The following is a 22,359-nucleotide window of genomic DNA, read 5'->3' on the forward strand; positions in this document are numbered from 1 at the left end:
CTCTTCATCTGGCTGTTCTTCTGTATCCTTTATTATATCCTTTATAATAAACCAGTAAATGTGTTTCCCTGAGTTTTGTAAGCCATTATAGCAAATTATTGAACCTGAGGAAGGGGTCGTGGGAACCCCCAATTTGTAGCCAAGTCTGAGAGAAGTGTGGGTAACCTGGGGACTCAGTACTTGTGATTGGCATTTGAAGTGGGGGCAGTCTTGTGGGACTAAGCCCTTAACCTGTGGGGTCTGTGCTAACTCTGGGTAGTTAGCATCATAGTTGAACTGTAGGACACCCGGTTGGTGTCCACAGAGTTGGGGAATTGGTTGGTGTGGAAAACCCACACATTTGGTGTCAGAAGTGGTGTGAGTGTAGAGGGAGACAGAGGTTTTGCCTTTTAGTCACACAAGGGCTTATTATGCACACGCTTAGAGAGAAATATGGAAGATGGGATTTCATGAAAAAAGAAATGTAATTGGGTCAGGCTTCTTGGAGTCCGGAACTAGGGAGGAATGCTCTACTCAGAATCACTCTAGGGACCCTTGGAGCTGGTGGCTCTTCATGCCACAGCCCCACCCTCAGCTCCTCTTGGTCTTCTCTCTGTCTCTCTGCTTCTGCTTTTTGTTCCGTGTCCTAAATTTCCATCTATTCAGCGTGACTTGATTCTGCTTTCCCCCTCTCTTCTCTGTAACAGCATGCCCTGTTGGAATTAAACTAATGGTTTTTATGTCTACTTCAATGAGAGAGATGCTGACTCACTGATACATGGAGGGTATTTCCTTTCTCAAAGGTAATGCATTCAGCTTTTGGGTTAAAAAGGAGAAGCAGCCAAGCACGTGTGGATATCCTTGTAGGTTAAAGAAAAAAAACCCAAAAACTTGGTTCCTCAAAAAATTAAACATAGAATTACCATCTGATCTAGCAATTTCACTTCTGGCTATATACTCAAAAGAATTGAAAACAGGGATGTGAACAGAAATTTGTACTCCTGTGTTCATAGCAGCGTTATTCGCAATAGCCGAAAAGGTGGAAGCAATCTAAATGTCCGTCAATGGGAGAATGGATAAACAAAATGTGGTATATATACAATGGAATATTATTCAGCTTTAAAAAGGGATGAAATTCTAACACATGTGACAACATGGATAAACCTGGAAGACATTATGCCAAGTGAAATAAGTCAGACACAAAAGCACAAATATGGTCTGATTCCACTCATATGAGGTACCTAGATAGTCAAACTCACAGAGACAGAAAGTAGAATGGTGTTTGCCAGGGACTGGGGAGAAGGAATGGAGAGTTATTATTTAATGGGTACAGAGTCTCAGTTTGAGATGATGAAAAAGTTCTGGAGACAGATGGTTCTTATGGTTGTACAACAATGTGAATGTACTTAATGCCACTGAATGGTACACTTAAAAATGGTTAAAATAGTAAAATTTGTTATGTATATCTTACCACAGTTTTTTAGAAAAGCTTTTGGTTTTTGGAAAGTTAGAGGTAGTCAACCCATCCATCATTTGAGTGAGAGCATCTCTTGTGTTAACCATTCTAAAGGAGAAACTGGTAGAATTCTCACAGGGAACGAGAAAAGGGAAGGGAATTGAGGCTTTGGGTGTGTGAGGCAGCAGATACCTGAGCCACATTCCAACACCATAGTCCAGGGAACATCTATGACCAGGAGACGCCAGGGCAAGGACACCAAGGAAAAGATGACAGAGCGGGTGGCCTGCCGAGGTGCTGGACCTAAGATGCATCCCAGCACCCAGGCAGGCTGCCTCTCGGCAGTTGAGTCCTTGCCTGTCTCTGTCTCAGGGATGCTGTCCGATATCTTTGATTACTACATAAATTGTATCTCTGCCTGTTTTGTGCTTCGGAGGTGTCGTCTGCCAGCCTCCTGATGAACTTTATAAGGGTTCCCCAGGCATGCTTCTTAAATCAGAATGCTTTGGCATGAGTAAAAGAAAACCCAGTTAAAATGGCTTAAAAAATGGGTGAATGGATAAGTCCCAGGTAGGGTGGATCCAGAGTTAATTAACTCAGCATTCTAACAAGTTCTTTCCATCATTCTGCTCTGCCATCCTGAGCATGTCACCTTAGAAAGACCATTTCTTCTCATGTCTCTTTCTTAGCAATGACATATTTTTTTAGAAGACTCCTAACAAACTTTCCCTCACGTTTCAGTGGCCAAAATGGGCTTTATATCAATTCTTAAATAACATAATTCTCAACTCATAGCAAAAACTCAGCCCTGGACCAATGTAAATTTCCTTCTACTTTGTTTTCGTATCTGTCCTGCTAAGATTGATGGAGAAAACAAGGGGTCCCTTGTCCCCTAGAAACCTCAGACACCTCTCTACCATCCACCATTAGAAGCAGAACCCCAGTTTTCCCTACCCATCCCCAGCCTCTGTGTTTAGGATTGCAGAAGACCCCAGTTATTACCCGAAGTGGCTGGCTGTCTTGACTACGAAATAGAAATAGATTTTAAAAGTTCCTAAGGAGAGAGCGTGTATTGGGCTTGGATGGAATGAAGTGGAGGGGAGATCCTGGGATTGAAAGAAATCTAGCATCCCTAAGAAGGATAGAGCCATTATACCCAGAATAAATTGAGTGACCAAGTCATTCCCTAGTGCCTGGGTTGAGTTAGGGGACAAAGAGAGGATTCCTCCCTGTTTTGTGAGGCTGGTAAGGGATAAAAGCCCCAGGGAAGGGTGACTTAGGGGGAAGGAGGGACAGAGATGTAGCTTTGCTCACACTCTTTCAGGAACAAATACAGAAGACCAGAATAAACATAGTAGATATCAACGATTACAAATTCTAAAACTATTTCAATCACTTGGCAAGACTTGGTGGGTCTCTGGGTGTGGAGGTGGGAGGCGGATACCGTAGATGGGAAGGCCCTAGGCTCCTTTTATAATCTTAGTCACGTAGACTGTTGCAATAACAAATTCCTGGTCTTTAATTCTCAACACCACCCTGGAATTCTTGTTTTCCCTGTAGGCTCTCTTCTGCTGTTCACCATAGCAACTGTTTTGAATCTTCTTCACTCTTATCAAACCTCCTACCGTTCTGCCTTCCCCTTTTCTCTCATCAGGCAACTGCCTCCTATTTCACACAGAAAATAGATGCCATCTGACTGGGCCCACCCTCCCCTTCCTCACCTGCAACTGTACTCACCTTGTCCTCTATCCCACAGATTTAGTCAGAAGCACTGTCCAATAGAACTTTCTACGATGGTAGAAATGTTCTGTATCTTCACTGTCCAACGTGGTAATCATTAGCCACATGTGGCTATTGAGCACTTGAAATAGGGTGAGTGTGACTGAAGAACTGAATTTTAAATTTAATTTAATTTAAATTTAAATAGCCATATGTGGTTAGTGGCCACCATATTAGACAGCATTGGTTTAGCGTAAGTCAAAGGAAAATGTTTTTGAATATCAGGGCACTGGGCTTTCACCTAATTCTGTGACATCCCTGAGCAGTAGACTCGGCAAATTTATTATAAGAATTCTGAATTTGGTGATGAGAAAGAAGGAAGAGAGGGTTAGAAAGGCACATTAATGAGAAATGCCATGGAGAAATATGGAGGGGAAGAAACATCACTTTAACACGCTTTTTTAGTCGCTCCAGTTTCCAACAAAGAAACCACAGTGAATCCTGGCTGAAACATTTTACTCCTGAAGGAGAGTAAGGCTGGTATAATTGTATCATCGTGCAAATTCACACTGGTATCGACACCAACATGGAGCTTGAGAGGGAGGAAGAACCAAACACCAGCCAGGTGAGTGTGCCCTTATCAGTTGAGTTGTTTAAAACAATATCCAGTTATCTCCGTTTGCATTTTCTACTGTAATGCAAAATGTGTACAACACAAACATAATGGTGACTTGCATGTCCCATTTTGTGTAGCTGATTTTGCTCATTTTTGATGATTCTATCACATTTCAAACAGTTACACATCTTTTTAAATATGAAAGTTAGAATACCACATCCCCCTCCCTCCACAGACCTCCTCTATATGGCTGGCCAATTGCTCTAGATCATATTTGGAGTAATTTCTCTCTCTCCTAATGTTAAATGTTTTTATCGTACACTAAGTTCCCACCTATCTTTGTGTTTAATACTGGACTCTATCCTGGTCCCTTAACTTAGTCAGTTCCCTCTCTAGTGCCCTTTAATTACACAGCTTTGTAATTGCTGTTAATGTCTCTATGGCCGTTGGCTTCTTTGTGAACCGTTCGTCCACTGGCTTCTGGGTTCACATTCCCTCCTGGTTTTCCTCTCCATCCCTGGTGCCTCTGTTTAGTCTCCTTGGTGTTGAATCCTTCAGGGATCTGCCTTCAGCGCTCCTGCATGTCACTATACCCCCTCCCTGGGCAGACCCCTGCTTCCATGCTTGCCCCTTCTATCCATTTTCCACAGCACAGCCAGAGTGATTTTACTAAAGTGCGAATGAGAGCATGCCCCGACTCTGTTTACAAATCCACCTATTGCTCTCAGGATAAATTCCAGACTCCTCAACAACAGCACGGAAGGCTGACATAGATTGGATTTCTCCAAAGCAGACCCTAAAACAAGGATTTGGGCACAAGTAGTTTGTTTGGGAGGTGAGGCCAGGAAGGGGAACGGGGAAGTGGGACAGGGAGAGAAGGCAGCCAATACAGCCAATTCAAGAGCAGATCACCACTGTGGGCATCTGGGGCTCAATTCCACTAGGGATCCTTAGGAGACTACCTAGTCGTGCCTCAAGAATTGTCCTACCTGAGAGAGAAGAGCTGGTGTTTTCTCAAACCAGCGTCCCCCAGCTTTGGAGTCTTTATTATCTGAGAGCCATACCTCTCTCTCTCCCTCCATCCCTCCTTCCTTCCTCCCAGCCCTCCCTCCTTTCTCCTCCCTCTCCTTCCGGAAGCGAGGGGGGAGGACCGCAGCCATAGCTGACTGGACCAGAAATAAATAATTAGACCAATCAGATTCATTTCTCTGGGATTCTGGAATGGGGGCAGTTGATTTGGGCTTTCACTTGAATTGTGGACACCTAGCCATGGTAGCCTACTTTGGCTCACGCCCTCAGAGAAGCAGAGAAGTCTGGTGTTGAGAGAGAGACAGTGCACAGAGAGACAGGAAGAGGTGGGACCGCACAGCTTCAGGCAAACTGCAAGAACCACCTGAACGCAGGAGATTTTAGTTTTCGATTCTATTAGTAAGTTTTTGCCAGGCTGGGTGACGTTTCCTGCACTTGTATTCTGTGAGATTAACAGTGTTTTCTCAAAAAATGCCCATTTCCGCTGAAGAAAGTCACTTGAACTGGATATTGAACAGGATTTAGTGCTTCTTCAGCTGCTGTGGACACAATCAAATAATTTTTCTTCTTGGAGCTGTTAGTTAGTTGAATTATTTCAGTATATCCCTAAACACTGAACTATTCTTGCATCCGTTAAAAAGCCAACTTGGTCAAAATAAAAGAAAGTCACTAATTTTCTGACCTGTAACCAGAAACACACACACACACACACACACACACAACCTTGTGTACGAGAAACTCACCCAAGCCCCCTAGTCCTCCATCATGACCTGGCTTCCTACTTCACAAACAGAGAGCACCAAACTTGACATTTCACTTTGAACATCTTTGAATGGCTCAAATGTTTCCATCTTAACTACCCCTCTTATCTTCCCTTGACGCTGTCTCCCATTAAAAACCACTCTTACCTCTCGCGCCTCATAGCCAAGCTTGCAGGAAAAGTAGTCCATATCTGCTGTCTCCACTCTCCCCCTCTCATTAGTTGCTCCTGACTCACACTATTATTTTGTGGGAAGGTGTTTCATTTTGAAGATGTGATTTGAAGTGTCTGTGGGATATTTAAATCTGGAGGTTCATAGACTGTACAGGTGTGGAGATCTGAAGGCAGGTTTGGTCTGGAGATATAGATTTTTAAAATCTATCAGTGATTTAAAAAAATAATCATGCATATGGAAGAGAAAACTTCATAGAAAGGTGATAAGTTTCTTGAAAAACATTTACTGTTTCCCCAGTTCCTGCCCCAGAGACCATCTTGTATATCTTTCCAGACACAGCCAGCTTCATGGACATGGGACCTGTGCAGTCACATAGGGACCCGAGCTTAGAAGGAAACTGAGCTTGGTTAAATGCTCTGCTGTCACCATGTTGAAATTCTTCATTTTTGAATAAGGTCCTGACTCATTGGTCACATTTTCTTTTTTTTTCTTTTTGGTGAGGAAGATTGTCCCTGAGCTAACATCTATGCCAATTTTCCTGTATTTTATATGTGGGATACCGCCACAGCATGGCTTGAGGAGTGGTGTGTAGGTCTACACCTGGGATCTGAACCTGCAAACCCTGGGCCACTGAACCAGAGTGTGCAAACTTAACCACTATGTCACCAGGCCGGCCCCACCTCACATTTTCATTTTGCACTGGGCCCCACAAATTATGTAGTAGGTCTTGTTTCCAGCTATATTCCATGCAGAGTTAAACACATAATACATATAAACACGTGCCCCTCCTCCCACCCCCTTTTCTTTCAGCATTTGGTAATTCTTAAAACAATGTATGTAGATGAAATTTCCCAGGGAGAAGACGCAAAAGTCATAAGTGTTGTTCACCAAATATTTCTGCTGCTTCTGTTTCTGAGGACATGGGGGATACATGGTGGGATTGCATTTCATGGTTCCCTAGTGGTTGGATGGGGCCCAGTGACTAGTTTTGACCAATGAGTTAGGACCAATGAGTGCATCATTTCTAGGTCAGAGCACTTAGTCACTGCTGTGAGACCTTCCAGATTTCTCATTAAAGAGTTCAAGATGGTGGCTGTCCATTAGTCTTGGTCTCTGAATGACTACAATGAGCAGAGCCTTCTGAGTGTCTTATGATGGGCATTTAGTGTAGATGAGAAATAAATTGTCATTGTTTTAAGCCATACGATTTGGGGGTTATTTGTTATTGCAGCATAATCTGTCCTATCCTGACAGAAATACAAAAAATTCTGAGGCAGAATTCGCTGGGACTGACATTTAAGGGGAGAAGAGAGCCATAGAAAGAAAAGACAAAGATTCGTAGAGGTAAAAATGAGAAACCAGGAGAAGATGTGACCCACAGGAGTCATGGAAATCAAGGGAAGAAACTTCTCCAAGAAGTAGAGACTGGTCAATGGTGTTAAATGCGTCCAAGAGGTCAAGTAAAATAAGGAATAAAATACATCCGCTAAATCCAGCAACTGAGAATTCATTGGTAAGCTTGTTGAGGACAGTATCCGTGGAATGGCGGTAGTGGGGAAAGAGTGGACGGAGGGCCGAGGAGGTGGAGAGGGGAGAGCCTGAGGGATCAGTGTAAGAGTTTAGCACAAAGACTAGGAGGAAGTATATGTCTTTGAGTGGTGGCAAGGGGAATACTGAAGTGATCTGCCTATTCTGGACATTCCCTATAAATGGAATCATACAATGTGTGGCCTTTTGTGTCTGGCTTCTTTCACTTAGCATAATCTTTTCAAAGTTCATCTATGTTGTAGTAGGTATCAGTACTTCATTCCTTTTTATTGCTGAATAATATTCCAATGGATGGATATACTACATTTTGTTTATCCATTCATCTGTTGATGGACATTTGGGTTGTCTGCCTGTTCACTTCTACATCCACTAGTGACTGGTGCTTTTGGGAATGAATAGCTGTCCAAGGTCACAGAGGTGGTAAGATGGGACATCAGAAACCAGGCAATTTGTCCCTCAGCACCGATGTTCTAACCATGAGGCTTTACTGCCCTGTAGATCTCTTCTTTGATCCACATGAAGATTACTGTATCACTCAGAGTGCTGGTAGGAAAGCGATGGTGTACTCCAGTGGGGTAACTAACGAAGGAACCATTTACAAAGGTGCTGGCAGTGTTAAGAAAAAGTAATAAAAGGGGCCGGCCTGGTGGCGCAAGTGGTTAAGTGCGCACGCTCCGCTGCAGTGGGCCGGGGTTCACCAGCTCGGATCCCAGGCATGCACCGACGCACTGCTTGGCAAGCCATGCTCTGGCGGCATCCCATATAAAGCGGAGGAAGATGGGCATGGATGTTAGCCCAGGGCCAGTCTTCCTCAGCAAAAAGAGGAGGATTGGCAGATGTTAGTTCAGGGCTGATCTTCCTCACAAAAAAAAAAATAAAGAAAAAGAAAAAGTAATAAAGGATGATGAGCTGCCAGGACTGGCAACAGCAGGGGGCTCTTACCACCCCGAGGCCTGAAGGAGGGATTGGTGCTCAGAAGCCCTGCCATGTGCAACTGGGAGGAGAGGAGCCAGGAATATTCACATCCAACCTCACTGTCCTCCTGTTCTCCAGTCTCCTGAACTGGGAGCCAGAAGGTAAGGGAGCCCCTGACGCAGCTCACATGGGTGAGAATGTCAAATTTAGCTTAAACTGGAAAAGTAAAAAATGGAAAAGTAAAGAAATGGATAAAGTCCACCACAAAGAGAACAGGAAAAAATATTGCTCTGTAGCTGTAAAATGATAATACCCCCATTTTTTGTAAAATGATAATACCCCCCATCTTTTGAGTGAGAGACTGTTGCTTTCTTACTTACCGAGAAATGTTGTCCTCTAAAATCAAAGTCTATCAGAAACTTTGCTATTTGAAATTGCATCGGTAAGAATGAAATATTCCATTTTTGCCTGGAGGACCCAAGTCACCTTCACACAGAGAAGCGAGAAGCAGCTTCGATCTGCACCTAAGGTGCAGAGCTTCAGATAAAGGGATTCTGGACGCAATATTCAACATCTATTATAGTTTTATTGCTTCCAAGGAAACAAGGCCCTGGATCCTCTTTGCTATTCAGAGCTGAAGCTGACTGTTTTATACAAACGTGCTTTGCTTTGAACCTATCAAAACTGGGTTTCATTTAAATTTAATCTAAACTCCACCATCCCCCAGAATCCTCTGATAACTCTGTCCCTTTGTTTGATGATGCCCCACAGCTCCTCTGGCGCCCGTGCTCTCTCTCACTGAATGGGTCAATAAACCTAATCTTGTTGGACGGCAAGTTTGTTTCTGGCAGTCTTAGGCTGATTGGCCTAGGTCATGGGTGGTCCTCCTGGGACACAGAACAGGGCGGAGAGTGGACCTAGCAGGTCACGCAGGAAACATCTGGCATAGAAATAAAGTCCTCCTCTCCTCCCACCCCCCAGCAAATCTGATTCCCCCACCATCTACAGACCTGAGTGTTGTGAGGAAGTCGGGGGAGGGAGGAGAGAAAGAAACCTTCATTCACTCAGTGTTCATATACAGCTGGGTCTGAATAAAGGGTTGTAGAAATGAATCAATCAATCTCTTGAGTGGGGCTTGAGGCAATGGAAAAATCTAGGCCCTTTACTAAGGCACGAGGGAAGCACTGGGTCTCCTGACATTTGAAGGGCTGCCCCTTTCCCCCAACTGAAATGAGTCCAAAAAAGTGAAAGGAAAAAGGGGATAGGCAGAATTCTAAAAATGCCCTTCCTTTGAACACCATCTTTGTGCAGGCATCCGGGGGAGGCCAGCTGGGGCGGGGTCATCTGCCAGGCAGGACTGTAAGACTTGGCTTTTCTTGTTTATCTCCAGCCACATCTGGGGCAGTTGCCAGGGCCCGCCCCCACTCTGCTGTCATTGGAGGAGCTCAAACTTAAAAGGCTCCTGCTAAGAATCAAGTCGTTTCATTTCCTTCTTACTGGTGGTCCTGTTGTGGCCCTTGTGTGAGGGTTGAGCCCTGGTCCAGCCCCCAGTGAGCAGAGAGCGAGCATTTCACCATGGCAGCCTGCTGCAGCTGGAGTGATGTTTTCCAGTATGAAACAAACAAAGTCACCCGGATCCAGAGCATGAATTATGGCACCATTAAGTGGATCTGCCACCTGATCGTCTTTTCCTACGTTATGTAAGTGGGGTGTGGGGATGACCCCAAATCTCTGTAGTGTTTGACAGCACAGAAAATCCCAAGGTGCAGCTTCTGGTGCACATCTTGAATTTCCACGTGGTTTTAAAATCTGAGATGTGCATTTCACAGCAAGCTGGGGGTGAGCTGCGGGGGGAGGAAGCAGTAGGCGGGAGGAAGCAGTGCCAGTCTGCTGCAGAGAGAAGCCACGGGAGATGAGTGTGACACTTTGGGTTCTACTCCAGGCCTGCTGGGGCAAGCCAGGCAGGGCGTGTCTGGGGAAAGTGGGAAATGCAGGGCAACCCTGGATTCCCAGGAAGGAGGCGAGGATTCAGGGCACGCCCGGTGATAATGCTGGCATCTCTCTGAGTCATCACTGCTTAGGGGAAGGAATAGGACCAGACTTGTAAATGTAACTTTAGGTCCTCTTCAACGTCAAGAAGGCTCCCCTTGCTCTTTTTTTCCCCCAACAGCTTATTAAGATATAATCCACATACTATACCACTTACCCATTTAAACTGTACAATTTAGTGGTTTTTATTATATTCACAGAGTTGTGCAATCATCACCACAATTTTAGAACATTTTCATCACCTCAAAAAGAAACCCCACATCTCTTAGCCATCGTTCCCAATCCTCTTATTCCCCTGCAACTCCAGGTACCCACTGATCTCCTTTCTGTCTCTATGGATTTGCTTATTCTAGATATTTCATATAAATGGAATCATGCAATATGTGGTCCTTTGTGACTGGGTCCTTCCACTTAGCATCATGTTTTCAAGGTTTATCCATGTTGGAACATGTATCTCTACTTAATTCCTTTTTATGGCTGAGTAATATTCCATTGCATGGATATAACACTTTTGGGTGGACATTTGAGTTGTTTCCAACTTTCTGCTATTATGAATAATTGTGCTATGAACATTCATGTACACATTTTTGCATGAACATGTTTTCAGCTGTCTTGGGTATGTACCTACGAGTGGAATTGGTGGATCATTTGGTAACTCTATTTTCAACCCTTTGAGGAACCATCCAACTGTTTCTCACAGCAGCTGCACCATTTCATACTCCCACCAGCAATGTATGTTCCAATTTCTCCACATGCTCACCAACACTTGTGATTGTCTGTCTTTTGGATTATAAGCATCCTGTGAGTTGTGAAGTGGTATCCCATTGTGGTTTTGGTTCACATTTCCCTAGTGGCTAATGCCCCCTTGCTCTTTGTGATGATGGTGATGATGATAACTTGCATCTATGTAGAAAGACAGCATAGTTTACTAGCTAAGGGTTAGAGCAACCTATTCTATCATCCTGGCTAAGCTTCCTTGGCCAAGTCACTTAACCTCTCTGAGCCTCAGTTTCTGCATCTGTTCATAGAGTTGTTGTGTGATAATCAAACAAGAAAAGGCATGAAGAGCCCTTATCGATGCCTGGCATAGGGTAAGAGCTCCATAAATGGTAGCTATTTTTTAAAATAATCTTTTTTAATATAATAGGTACTTTTGTATACATCCTCTCTTTTGACCATCAGAGTAACCACACCCAAGCTTGTGATTTGAGATCTGCAAACATGGATTCAAAAATTCTTTACCTCTTTGAGCCTTGGTTTCCTCATCTATAAAATGATAAATATTTTTCTTTCATATGGTGAAGTCTTATCTTATTTTACATGCGTTCAATGCCCTCAAATTCAGTTACACATGTTCCACGGGAGCATGGAGCGAGAGCGCCATTTAAACAGTGCAATGATTCAGTGATTGGGCTCTGGAGTAAGTGTGAGATGGATGCTTTTGAGTTGGGATTCCCTCGGTCAGTCTCTGTTCTCACATGCTTCTCACCAAGTGAGCATCCTGCCGCCCTACCTATGAATCTAGATACAGATTTTCCACCCAACATATACCTTAAAATAAGCCAACTCCTTCACTTTCACCTGGAGCAAAACTGGAAAAACAGCAACTTGTTCCAGAGCTGGAGGAAAAATTGGGTCTGATGAAATCACTGAGAGGTGGAAGGTCTGTTTGCTATGCTTTGTGGAAAATTTAAGGGTTTACCAAAGGCAATTTTGACGAGACACAATTTTTACCTTAAGTGCTGACTTTAGAAGATAACCCCCATGTAAAATGCTTCTTCATTGTTTATATCTTAAAATATAAAATTGAAGAAAAAATATTGCTAACTTTGCTTTTTTCTTCTGTGTTAATGGAAAATCTATTTACATCTCACTGAATGGAGTCCCATGGAACACAGCTTGGGAAGTGCTGCCTTAAGTTGTACTGTGAGGTCTCATGTTGATGTAAGCGTAACTTGGCCACCTGTGAAATGGGTAGACCCACAATTAGCATCAAATAGGACTGGTATGGACCATAGGTGGAAGTCTAGACTAAGATAATATTCAGGATATACGGCAGCAGGTGATGGTTCTGGCCATGGGGTTCTGGGTTCAGATGTGTCCATTCTAGGGCTGAAAAGGCAGAGATCCAGGATCATCAAGTGAGATAGGGCCTCAGTTATTGAAACTGGGGTACAAGACAGGGACTGGCAATAGAGGAAGTAAGACAAGAGGCTGATTGGCTTCTCATAGTCCCTCACAACCAAGTTCAGATCTGGAGCTAAAGGCAGGGGAGGCAGCTACAGGTGGGGTCAAGTGGCTCCAGCTTCCAGGGTGGCGGAAGTGTATGGACAGGATGCTGAATAGTCTGTGTTAGTCAGAATTGTTTGGATAGTAAGTGACAGAAACCTAACTCAAGTTAGCCACCAAACCACACAGGGAATTCATTGCCAAGTAACTGGGCAGTGGAAGAGATCAGACATGGATGGTTATAAAAGTTCAAACTGTGTCATCAGGGCTGGGTCTCTTGGCTCTACTTGGCTTTCTTCTTGAATAGGCTCTCTACGTAGTGAGACAGCGCACTCATATCTTCCCCTTTTAGCAATCCCAGAGGAACAAACAAGTCTTTCCTGATAGCTCTGGCAGGAAAGTTCCAGGAAAGACTCTGATTGGTTGGGCTTGAGTTACGTATCCATCCCTGAGCCAATCACTGTGGCTAGGCGCTTGGTGTCACCTGCCTGGCCAGCCCTGGGTCATGTGCTCCCTCTTGTGGCAGGAAGTAGGGAGAGATCAGCAGAGCAGAATGAGCCCGACCTGAACCACATCCAGTATCTTTTCCTCAGGAAAGAAGAATTCAGTTGCCAGAGGAAATGGGAAAAGAAAGTGGGGAATGGGGTGAGAGAGACAGACAAAAACCAAGCATCCATTACAAGGTCTTTCCAAAAGCCAGAAATTCCAGGGACTTCTGAAGGCTACTGCTCTATCCCTGGCTTGTCTCAGCCCTGCACCTGGGCTGTGAAGACTCGGCCCCAGGTTATTGCCAAGGCTGGGCCCTTGGTATTCTCAACAGAAATTTCCTCTGAGAATCAGTTCCTGGAATTCCATAGAGTTTTCTAACCTATGATTCTGTTTTATCCTCTGGCCTCGATGAGTTGGGATAATGATGATTATACTCCCAGGAAAAATGAGATTCAAAAACCTGAATGACGGGCCGGCCCGGTGGCGCAAGAGGTTAGGTGCACGCGCTCCGCTGTGGCGGCCCGGGGTTCGCTGGTTCGGATCCCGGGCGCGCACCGACGCACTGCTTGGCAAGCCGTGCTGTGGCGGCGTCCCATATGAAGTGGAGGAAGATGGGCACAGATGTTAGCCCAGGGCCGTCTTCCTCAGCAAAAGAAGAGGAGGATTGGCAGATGTTAGCACAGGGCTGATCTCCTCCCCCCCAAAAAAAAAAAAACCTGAATGACAATAAAAATAACTTCCTTTTTTGTTGGCTTTATTTATATCATCTCATTTGATATGCTGGGACATAGGTATTCTTTTCATTATTTTACAGATAAGGAAACAGAAGCTATGAAAGATGGAGTTAAATTCTAAAAGATCATCCAGTTAGAAAGTGGGTTTTGAAAGGGATTCGAAGCCAAAGCCAATGCTCTTAACCCACAAATCACACTGCTGAATTGGTTACCTGTCAGACTGAGAAAGCCCAGACACTGGGTCTTCTCACTCCTTGGCCAATTGTTCTTCCTTCTTCACCATGATCTTCTTCGTCTTTCTGAGTTGGCCAGGGCAAGTGAAGAACAAGGAGGGAGGCTGGGATGAGCATCCCATGAGCTTGTCCTTCTCCATTACTCATTCATTCCCCAAATAAATTTTAGAGTATCTGCTATGAGTCAAGCACCGTTCAGTGGCGCCAGAGATTATAACAGTGAGTGAAACAAAGTTCCTGCAACTCATGGGGTTATATTCCAGTGGAGGAGGGAGACATGATACAAAAATGCAAAGAGACATCATAAAATGTCTGACGGTGATAAGTGCTATGAAGAATAAAGCAGGGTAGAGGAAAGAGAACGATGAGGGGCAGGTGTAAACATATGTGTGGTAGAGAAATTTGGGCTGAGAACTGTACTAAGAGAGGGAACAAGCTATGAAGTATCTGGGAGAAGAGGGAACAGCAAGTGTAAAGGCCCTGAAGTGGAGATTTGATAGGCTGTTCAAGGAAAAGCAAGGAAGTGAGTGTGGGTGGAGCAGAGTGAACAAGGTAGTGAAAGAGAGGTTGTAGGTGAGTTGGAGAAGTAACATAGGTGGGGGAGAGAGGGCAGACCATTCGGGTCCTTGAAGGCCACTCTGAGTTCTTTGGATTTTATTCTGAGTGAGTTGAGAAGCCATAGGAGGATTTTAAGCAGATAAGTAAAAGATATTTGCATTCTCTTGTGAAGATTTCCCTCTCCCTGGAGACTAGTCCTCTCAGAAGCTTTTCCAATGAATACGGAAGACTAGGGAAGGTTGAGAGAGAAACAGGAGAACAAACTCCACTCACAACTGCTTCTCCCTCACCTGGTCAACCTCCACTAGGCCAACAGCAAACTCAATATTGTCCTACACAGCCTCAGGCTGTCTGTCACCATGGCGACGGTGCTGTTATGCTAGTTTGTGGCCCTTAAAATGTAGATCCTGGCTGGCTGCCTGCTTCGTTGGAGGGTAGCCACACACCTGTGAGGCTGGGCCTCCTCCAGCTGAGTGGAAGTGAGTTCACCATGGAGGTGGGAGCAGGCACGAGAGGCTGGGGAGGGGCAAATCCAACCTTGGCATGGCCCCTATGGCCCCTGCCACTTCAGGGCAACAGAAATATGAAGAGATTTGCCCCATTCTCATCCCTCCCTGGACCCCTGGGTGATGTGATAGAGATGGCAGGGTCCAGAGAAGACCCACTTCAGGAGGAGACTCCCCCTTTAGGAGGAGAAGAATCCAGCCATTTGACACGTAGGACCAAAAGAATAGCAAATGCAAATGTCTGGAAGCAAAAAAAGGAACAGCCAGAAGGACAGCATGTTCCAGAACCCCGTGAGACAGGAGGGAGGAGTAGGAGCCCAGGTCAGAAAGGTAGGCAGGGGCCAGACCACGGGAAGAGTCGGGATTTGTTTCTCAACGTCATGGGAAGTCACTGGAAAGTTTTATACAGAGGAGTGAAACTATTTGATTCATGTTTCTAAAAGCGTGTTCAGGCCACTGTGCAGAATGTACATTGTATGGGGCAAGGGTGATGGTCGGGGGGACCAGTGAGAAGGCTGCTGGAGTCACCCAGGTGAGAGAAGATGGTGACTTGGTAGGATGGTGCAGCTGGAGAGAAGTGGGAAAAGTTGGGATATGTTTGGACATAGAACTGATGGATTTGATAGGAGGTGAAAGATGACTGTAGGTTTCTTGGTAGATGATGATGCCTTTTACTGACATGAGGACGACTGAGGAGAGGTAAGCTTGCCAACTAACATAGCATTGTTAACGATGTCAAGCAAGCTATTAAAATACCCCGACTACGACCATCTAGCAGCATCCCTTCATTACTGTCTAAACCAAAGCATTAAAAAAGCTGGAAGCACGTAGTCTAAAAAAAATAAGCACGATCCTTTCAAACGAATGAATTTAGCTTTATGAAGAGCTTGCCTTGTTGTCCTGGTTTTCTCATTTCATTGTGGAGCGGTGCAGGCTTCTCTGTGGACCAGCTCTCACGCACCCACAGGCTTCCGGGCACCACCACTCTAGCCTAGCCTCCCACCCGGGGCAGGAATCTTCCAGCCCTCCTGGGTTCTTAGCACAGTGCTGGGAAGAGGAAGGACCAGATTATATGGATTGTTCACAGGACTGCACGTGTGTCAGCTGGCTGATGTGCAAAATGCCACAGAAGGGGAGGCAAAGGTGGGACTGGAGAAGCCAGCAGGGATCAGATTGTGAACAACCTCGAACTTCATCCTGAGGACACTGGGAAAGCATGAAGAGTCTTCCCCACCCCACCACCAACACTTTATTATGAAAATTTTCAACCATATGGAAAACATTAAGGGTTTTATGCTCATATTTTTGTTTTAGAGAGAGCTTTCTGTTTTCAATATGGTAACACCTACTGAGTACTTAGCATGGGTCAGGTTCTGTTTTTAGCTTGTGACATGTATTAGCCTGTTTGATCATCATAAATAATCCTACAAGATTGGTTCTCATGGTGGGTAGTCATGATTTGAACAGCATAACTATGGGGAAATTCCCATGTTATGGGCTCCACCTCTCGACTACATGTCACAACTTAATTTCCCAGCCTCCCTTGCAGCTAGGACATACGCATGAGACCCAAGCTTTTCGAACACATGTGCTGTGCAACACTTTGGTATACAGGGAATGACATGGGGTCGTGGGCATGAGCAGAATTCATCTTTAGGAATGCTTGGAGGCAGTACCATCCTTGACCCACACAATAGGGACCCCTTCCCTGGACCCCATGCTTTAGAGACCCTGCTCTGGCCCTCTGCTGGCTGTGAGCTTCCCCATGGAGGAAAGGGCTGTATTAGTTTTCCAGTGCTGTGTAACAAATTACTACAAACTTAGTGGCACAAAACAACACCCACTTATTAGCTCACAGTTCTCTAGGTCAGCAGTTTGGGCATGGTGTGCCTGGGTTCTCTGCTCGGGGTCTCACAAGGTTGAAATCAAAGTGTTGGCTGGACTGAGTTCTAACCTTGGGACTCTGGGGAAAAATTCACTTCCAAGATCATTCTTGTTGTTGGCAGAATTCAATTCCTGACAATTATAGGACTGAGAGGTCTGTTTCCTTGCTGCTTGTAAGTCAGGGGCTGCTCTCAGATCCTAGGGGCCACCTGCATTTTTTGCCATGCCCTTTCCCTCTTCAAGCCAGCAATGACACAATGAATTGTTCTCATGCTTCAAATCTCTAACTTCTGGGATCAGCCAAAGAAAACTCTCTGCTCTTAAACAGCTCATGTGATTGGGTCAGGCCCGCCCAGATGATCTTCCTGTCTTAAGGTCAACTGTATAATGTAACCTAATGTTGAAAGTATATCCATCATACTCAAAGTGTGGGGGATTAGGCAAGATGTGACTACCAAGATACAGGAAATATTGCAGTCATCTTAGAAGTCTGCCTGCCACGGGGCAGAATGTGATTGACAGAGGCTGCCCCGTGTTTGTGACTTCCCACTTTAGAGCTCAGCAATGGCTGGCGGTGTTTTCTCTGTTCCCTGGAGGTTGTTCCTAGCTATGTAGTGTCTAAGTTAGCCTGGTTTTTGGTCCTCCAGGAGACTGTATGAATGGCCTAACATCCTTTAAAAATCTCTTTCTTCCTTTATTTTTTAAATAATTTTATTGAGATATAATTTGTCTAGCATAAAATCATCCATTTTAAGCATACACTTCAATGATTTTTAGTAAATCTGCTGAGTTGTGCAACCATCACCATAATCCAGTTTTAGAGCATTTCATCACCCCAATAAGATCCCTGATTCCCATTTGCAGTCACTCCTCATTCCTACCCCCCAGACCCAAACAACCACTAATCTACTCTCTGCCTCTACAGATTTGCTTTTTTCAGACAATCTTTCTTCTTAAACTCAGCAGAGTGGATTCTGTTATTTAGAATTAGAAATCCTGCCCAACATAATAGTAACATCACCTTATTATAGAAGAAGTGATGACTCAGTAAGGTTAAATGACTTACAAAAGGCCACGCACCTAGTAAGTGGTAGAGCGGTAGTGGTAACACTGAACCCAAGCGTCTCGCTCTAGAGTCCAAGCTCTGACTAAAGTAACATAGAGAATGGAGGAGACAGGAGTGCAAATGGAGGGAGAGAGACCATTTAGGCAGCTATGGGGTACTCCAGGTGAGAGTTGATGGTGACCTGGACTGAGAAAGTGACAGTGGTATACAAGTAGATGGATTTGAATTTAGGAAGATAAAACAATAGGATTTGACAATTGAATGGATGAGAGGAAATGAAGGAAAGGATGAGTTAAGGAGTGCGCGATGTCTCTGGCTTGGGCAAGGAGGAGGAACTTACTGGGATAGGAAATGTGGGAGAAAAAGCCCATTTGGGGTGGAAGATGAGTTTAGAACTGAAGGCATTGAGTTTGAGATGTCTACGGGACACACGAATGTAGATGCTTAGTGGGTAGTTGGATATATGAATCTGGAGCTGGAGAAATAGATTTACATATCACCAGCATATAGATGGTAACTAGCACCGTGGAAGTAGCTGCAACTGACCAGCAAGAGACGATGTAGATGAGAAGGCAAGAGGGCTTTGAACAAACCCTGAGGAATGCTAACCTTTAAGTGATGGGAAGCACAGAAGCCCCCGAAAGATTATCAGAAGGGATGGTCGTGGAGATCCAAAGAAAGTCAGGAGAATGTGGATTCCAGGAAGCTAAAGGAAAAAAGGGAGGGAGGGGGTGCATGGTCATTGGCGTCAAACGCTGCTGAGAGTTCCAGGAAGATAGGTCTGTGACGTGTCTATTGCATTTAGTGATGATGACGTTGTTGTTTACTTGGCAAGAGAAGCTTTAGAGAAGTGGTGGGGGCGGGAGCCAGACTGGAGTGGGCAGAGGAGTGAATGGAGATGTGGAAATGAATGTGGTGACTCACTCTTTCAAAGGACTTGGTTCCTTTCTGCAGAGACCCTTTTCCCAGATAGGGTAACATTTACAAGAAGAGAAGAGAAGAGAGGCAGCAAGTCGTGGTAGAAGAATGTGGGGTTCAGAGAGGGTTTATTTTTAAGTTGGGAAATGATGTTAAAATGCAGATGGAGAGGAGACCAGAGAGCGAGAGATGAGGAGATAAATGGAAATTATCATCATCATCATCATCACTGTCACTAACTAGCAACCACAGGAAAGCCTGTTCTGTTAGACATTTCCTCCTTACATTGAGCCAAAATCTATCTCCCCATAATTTTCCCCTTTGGTTAGAGTTCTGCTCTGTGGTCTCTTTTCTATTTGACACTCTTCAAATGGCTATACCCTGCTATTGTATTTCTCCTCTTCAAAAATAAGAGCTCTGATCCCTCCAGCTGTGTGCCCCCAACACGGTGTCCAGACCCTTTGCTATCTCAGCCAAGCCCGTACAACCACACTCTTGTTTGTCAAGGCCCTCTTAAAAGGTGGTGTATGCACTCTTGCTTTGCTGGTGGAAGTGTGAAATGGTTCACCCTTTTGTGGTTTGGAAAAATAAATTGAGATATAAAATGTGTACATCCTTTGACCCAGAAATTTATCTTAAGGATTTAACACCTTAGATGTGAAAAGATTCTTGTGCAAGTACATGCCTGACCACAGGGAACAGGAGGGTAGAGAGGAAATGAAGTATAGTGCTTAAGAGAATAAACTGAGCCTCAAGGAGGAAGACTGAATGCTTCCCCCCGAAGATCAGGAATAAGACAAGGATGCCTGTTTTCACCACTGCTATTCAACATTGTACTAGAACTTCTAGCAAGAGCATTTAGGCAAGCAAAAGAAATAAAAGGCATCCAAATTGGAAAAGAAGAAGTAAAACTATCTTTATACTCAGATGATATGATCCTATATATGGAGAAACCCAAAGAACTCCCAAAAAACTGTTAAAGTTAATGAACCAATTCAGTCAAGTTTCAAGGTACAAGATCAACACACAAAAATCAGTTGTGTTTCTATATACCAGCAATGAGCAATCTAAAGAAGAAATTCAGAAAACAACTCCATTTACAGAAGCATCCATAAGAACATAAGCTGTGGGGCCAGTGTTGCTGCTTACTATGTGCCTTAGCCTGTCTGGGCTGCTGCAACAAAATACCACAGACTGAGTGGCTTATAAACAACACACATTTATTTCTCACAGTTCTGGAGGCTGGGAAGTCCAAGATGAAGGTGCTGGCAGATTCGGTGTCTGGCGAGAACCCGCTTCCTGGTTCCTAGATGGCCATCTCTTTGCTGTGTCCTCACATGGCGGAAGGGGTGAGGGGTTTCTGGGTCTTTTTTATAAGGGCATTAATCCATTCATGAGGCTCCACCCTCATGACCCAATTCCCTCCCAAAGGCCCCACCTCCAAACACCATCATACTGGGGGTTAGGTTTCAGCATATGAATTTTGGGGGGGTCACAAACATTCAATCTATAGCACTCTGTGAACATAGGCTCACTTCATCTATGGCACAGTTTGCTCAGCTATAAGGTGGGAGTAATACCAGTACCTTCCTTACAGGGTTGTTTTGGGGGGGATGAGAATTGAAAGAGTTAGTATCTTATTAAAATATGCCTAGAAGAGTGCTTGGCACATAGTAAGAGCTATATCATAATTACCAAAAAAATGTTTATGTTTATATGTTTATAATTGAGAAAACCGAACAAAAGTTCCAGTTAAGTATCCATCCAGTTAAGTAAGAGCCTGGCTGGTGAATTATCACAACTCGCCTCCTAGGTGGAACTGCCAGTATCCTACTGTTTTGCACTACAAAACAGGCAATTTCTTATGTTCCAATCTGTCCAATCTGAACACTAGTTCAGGTTTTACTAGAATACTCTGTAACCATTAAAAATGATTACATATCATAGATCTATCTCTATCATACATTTATCATTACTATCCTGGAAAGAATTAATAACATGTTGCTGAGTAAAAATAGCAAGTTACAAAGCAGCGTGTGGAGTATGGTCACGTTTGTGTGTCCAGCTGTGGGCATAGAGAGATCTCTGGAAGTTACTCTCAAAGTTTCAAGTCTAAGCTCTGGGAGGGAGAAGGTTGGAAGCTTTTCATGTTCTTTGTGCTTTTCTGTGAAATTTACACTTTTACAACAACAAAAGGGATTTGGTTAAAAACTATTTGATTCATGTTTCTAAAAGTGTGTTCAGGCCACTGTAAGCAAAATGAGTTGCAGAGAAGGCAAGTCACTTGCCCAAAGTCACCCAGCAAAGCTAGGATTTGAACCGAGGCAGTCTTCGGACCCTGCATCCAAAACCACTGCATTGTGCCTCCCTGGAGAAAACCATTGATACTTTTTTGTGTCTGCCATTTAGCTTTGCCCTGGTGAGTGACAGGCGGTACCAATGGAAAGAGCCTCTAATCAGTTCTGTGCACACCAAGGTGAAAGGAATAGCAGAGGTGAGAGAAGAGATCACCGAGAACGGAGTGAAGAAGGTGGTGCAGAGTGTCTTTGACACCGCAGATTACACCTTCCTCTTGCAGGTGAGCACTTGTCAGCATCCTCCCAGGACTTGCCCCTGGTTACTGTTACCAGGCCTCATCCCCTTCCCCTGGGACCTAGAGCCTCACTCCAGAAAAACATTGGCCCTATTTAAAAAGCTCTGTGAAAATCCCAACTGAGAAAACCTAAAAATTGCAAAATTGGGTCAGATCCAGCAGCTCAAAGGAGATGATTCTTTGCTTTATCAAGTCCTACAGGGTTTCTCAAAATAGCAGTGTGCCCTGGTGCATTTAAAACACGATTTGATTCACTCACATTTGATTTATACACAGCTTTTTAGAAGCAGGGCCATCAAGTCTGCCTAGATTCAGAAGGGCAAAGAACTTTCTGCCTAGAAAGGACCAGCCATTCCATATTGTTTGTGATGCATTTTATCAACAAAAACGTCTCTAGGAAAACACTCTTGGATAAGTTTTTGCACAAAGGAAGGATACAGACGACAAAGAAAGGAAGGGTGTGGATCGCAGAGAAAGAGCACGTGGCTGTCTAAAGTTGCAAAAGGGAAAATTGAAAGTAGAATTATCAAAGAGGAGAAATTAAAGTGGGACTGAGAACAGCCAAGAACAGATGGGGGGGCGGGAGGGACAAAAGGGCACATTTGCAGCCCCTGGAAGCTGGAAAGCTTTGCAAAACCATAAAACCCAAGCTGCTATCTGTTTGTTTCTAGCAGTGGGTCATTAAAACCTCCAGCCATTTCCCAGGTGGTGGGATGCCCTCTTGCCCTTTAATTAAAGTCCTGGATAAGCTGAGGAGTGTTCTGATGAAGCCCACACCCCCACCTTCGCCTCCCCAGGTCTCTTGAGTTTCAATTCAATGGGATTTTACTGTGTCCAAAAAATTGAAAAGGCTGCTTTTGAGGCTGGAATGGGAAATGAATACTCAATCAGTTTGAATGTTCC

At 44.4% G+C, this 22,359-nt stretch overlaps 1 protein-coding gene across 1 annotated transcript in view; it reads left to right on the forward strand.

The window, feature by feature from the left end:
- The first annotated feature begins 9,704 nt into the window (after positions 1-9,704).
- The window catches only part of P2RX7 (purinergic receptor P2X 7), a 39,800-nt gene continuing 27,145 nt past the window's right edge, over positions 9,705-22,359 (forward strand). Inside the window, exons 1-2 of the mRNA XM_004429996.3 lie at positions 9,705-9,897; positions 21,273-21,441. Coding sequence (XP_004430053.1) covers positions 9,773-9,897; positions 21,273-21,441 — 294 coding nt within the window. The 5' untranslated portion in view covers positions 9,705-9,772. The remainder of the gene's footprint in view (positions 9,898-21,272; positions 21,442-22,359) is intronic.

The sequence above is a fragment of the Ceratotherium simum genome, chromosome 35 (genome assembly GCF_057802395.1).
Source record: "Ceratotherium simum simum isolate JZ-2026a chromosome 35, ASM5780239v1, whole genome shotgun sequence".
Taxonomy (NCBI): domain Eukaryota; kingdom Metazoa; phylum Chordata; class Mammalia; order Perissodactyla; family Rhinocerotidae; genus Ceratotherium; species Ceratotherium simum.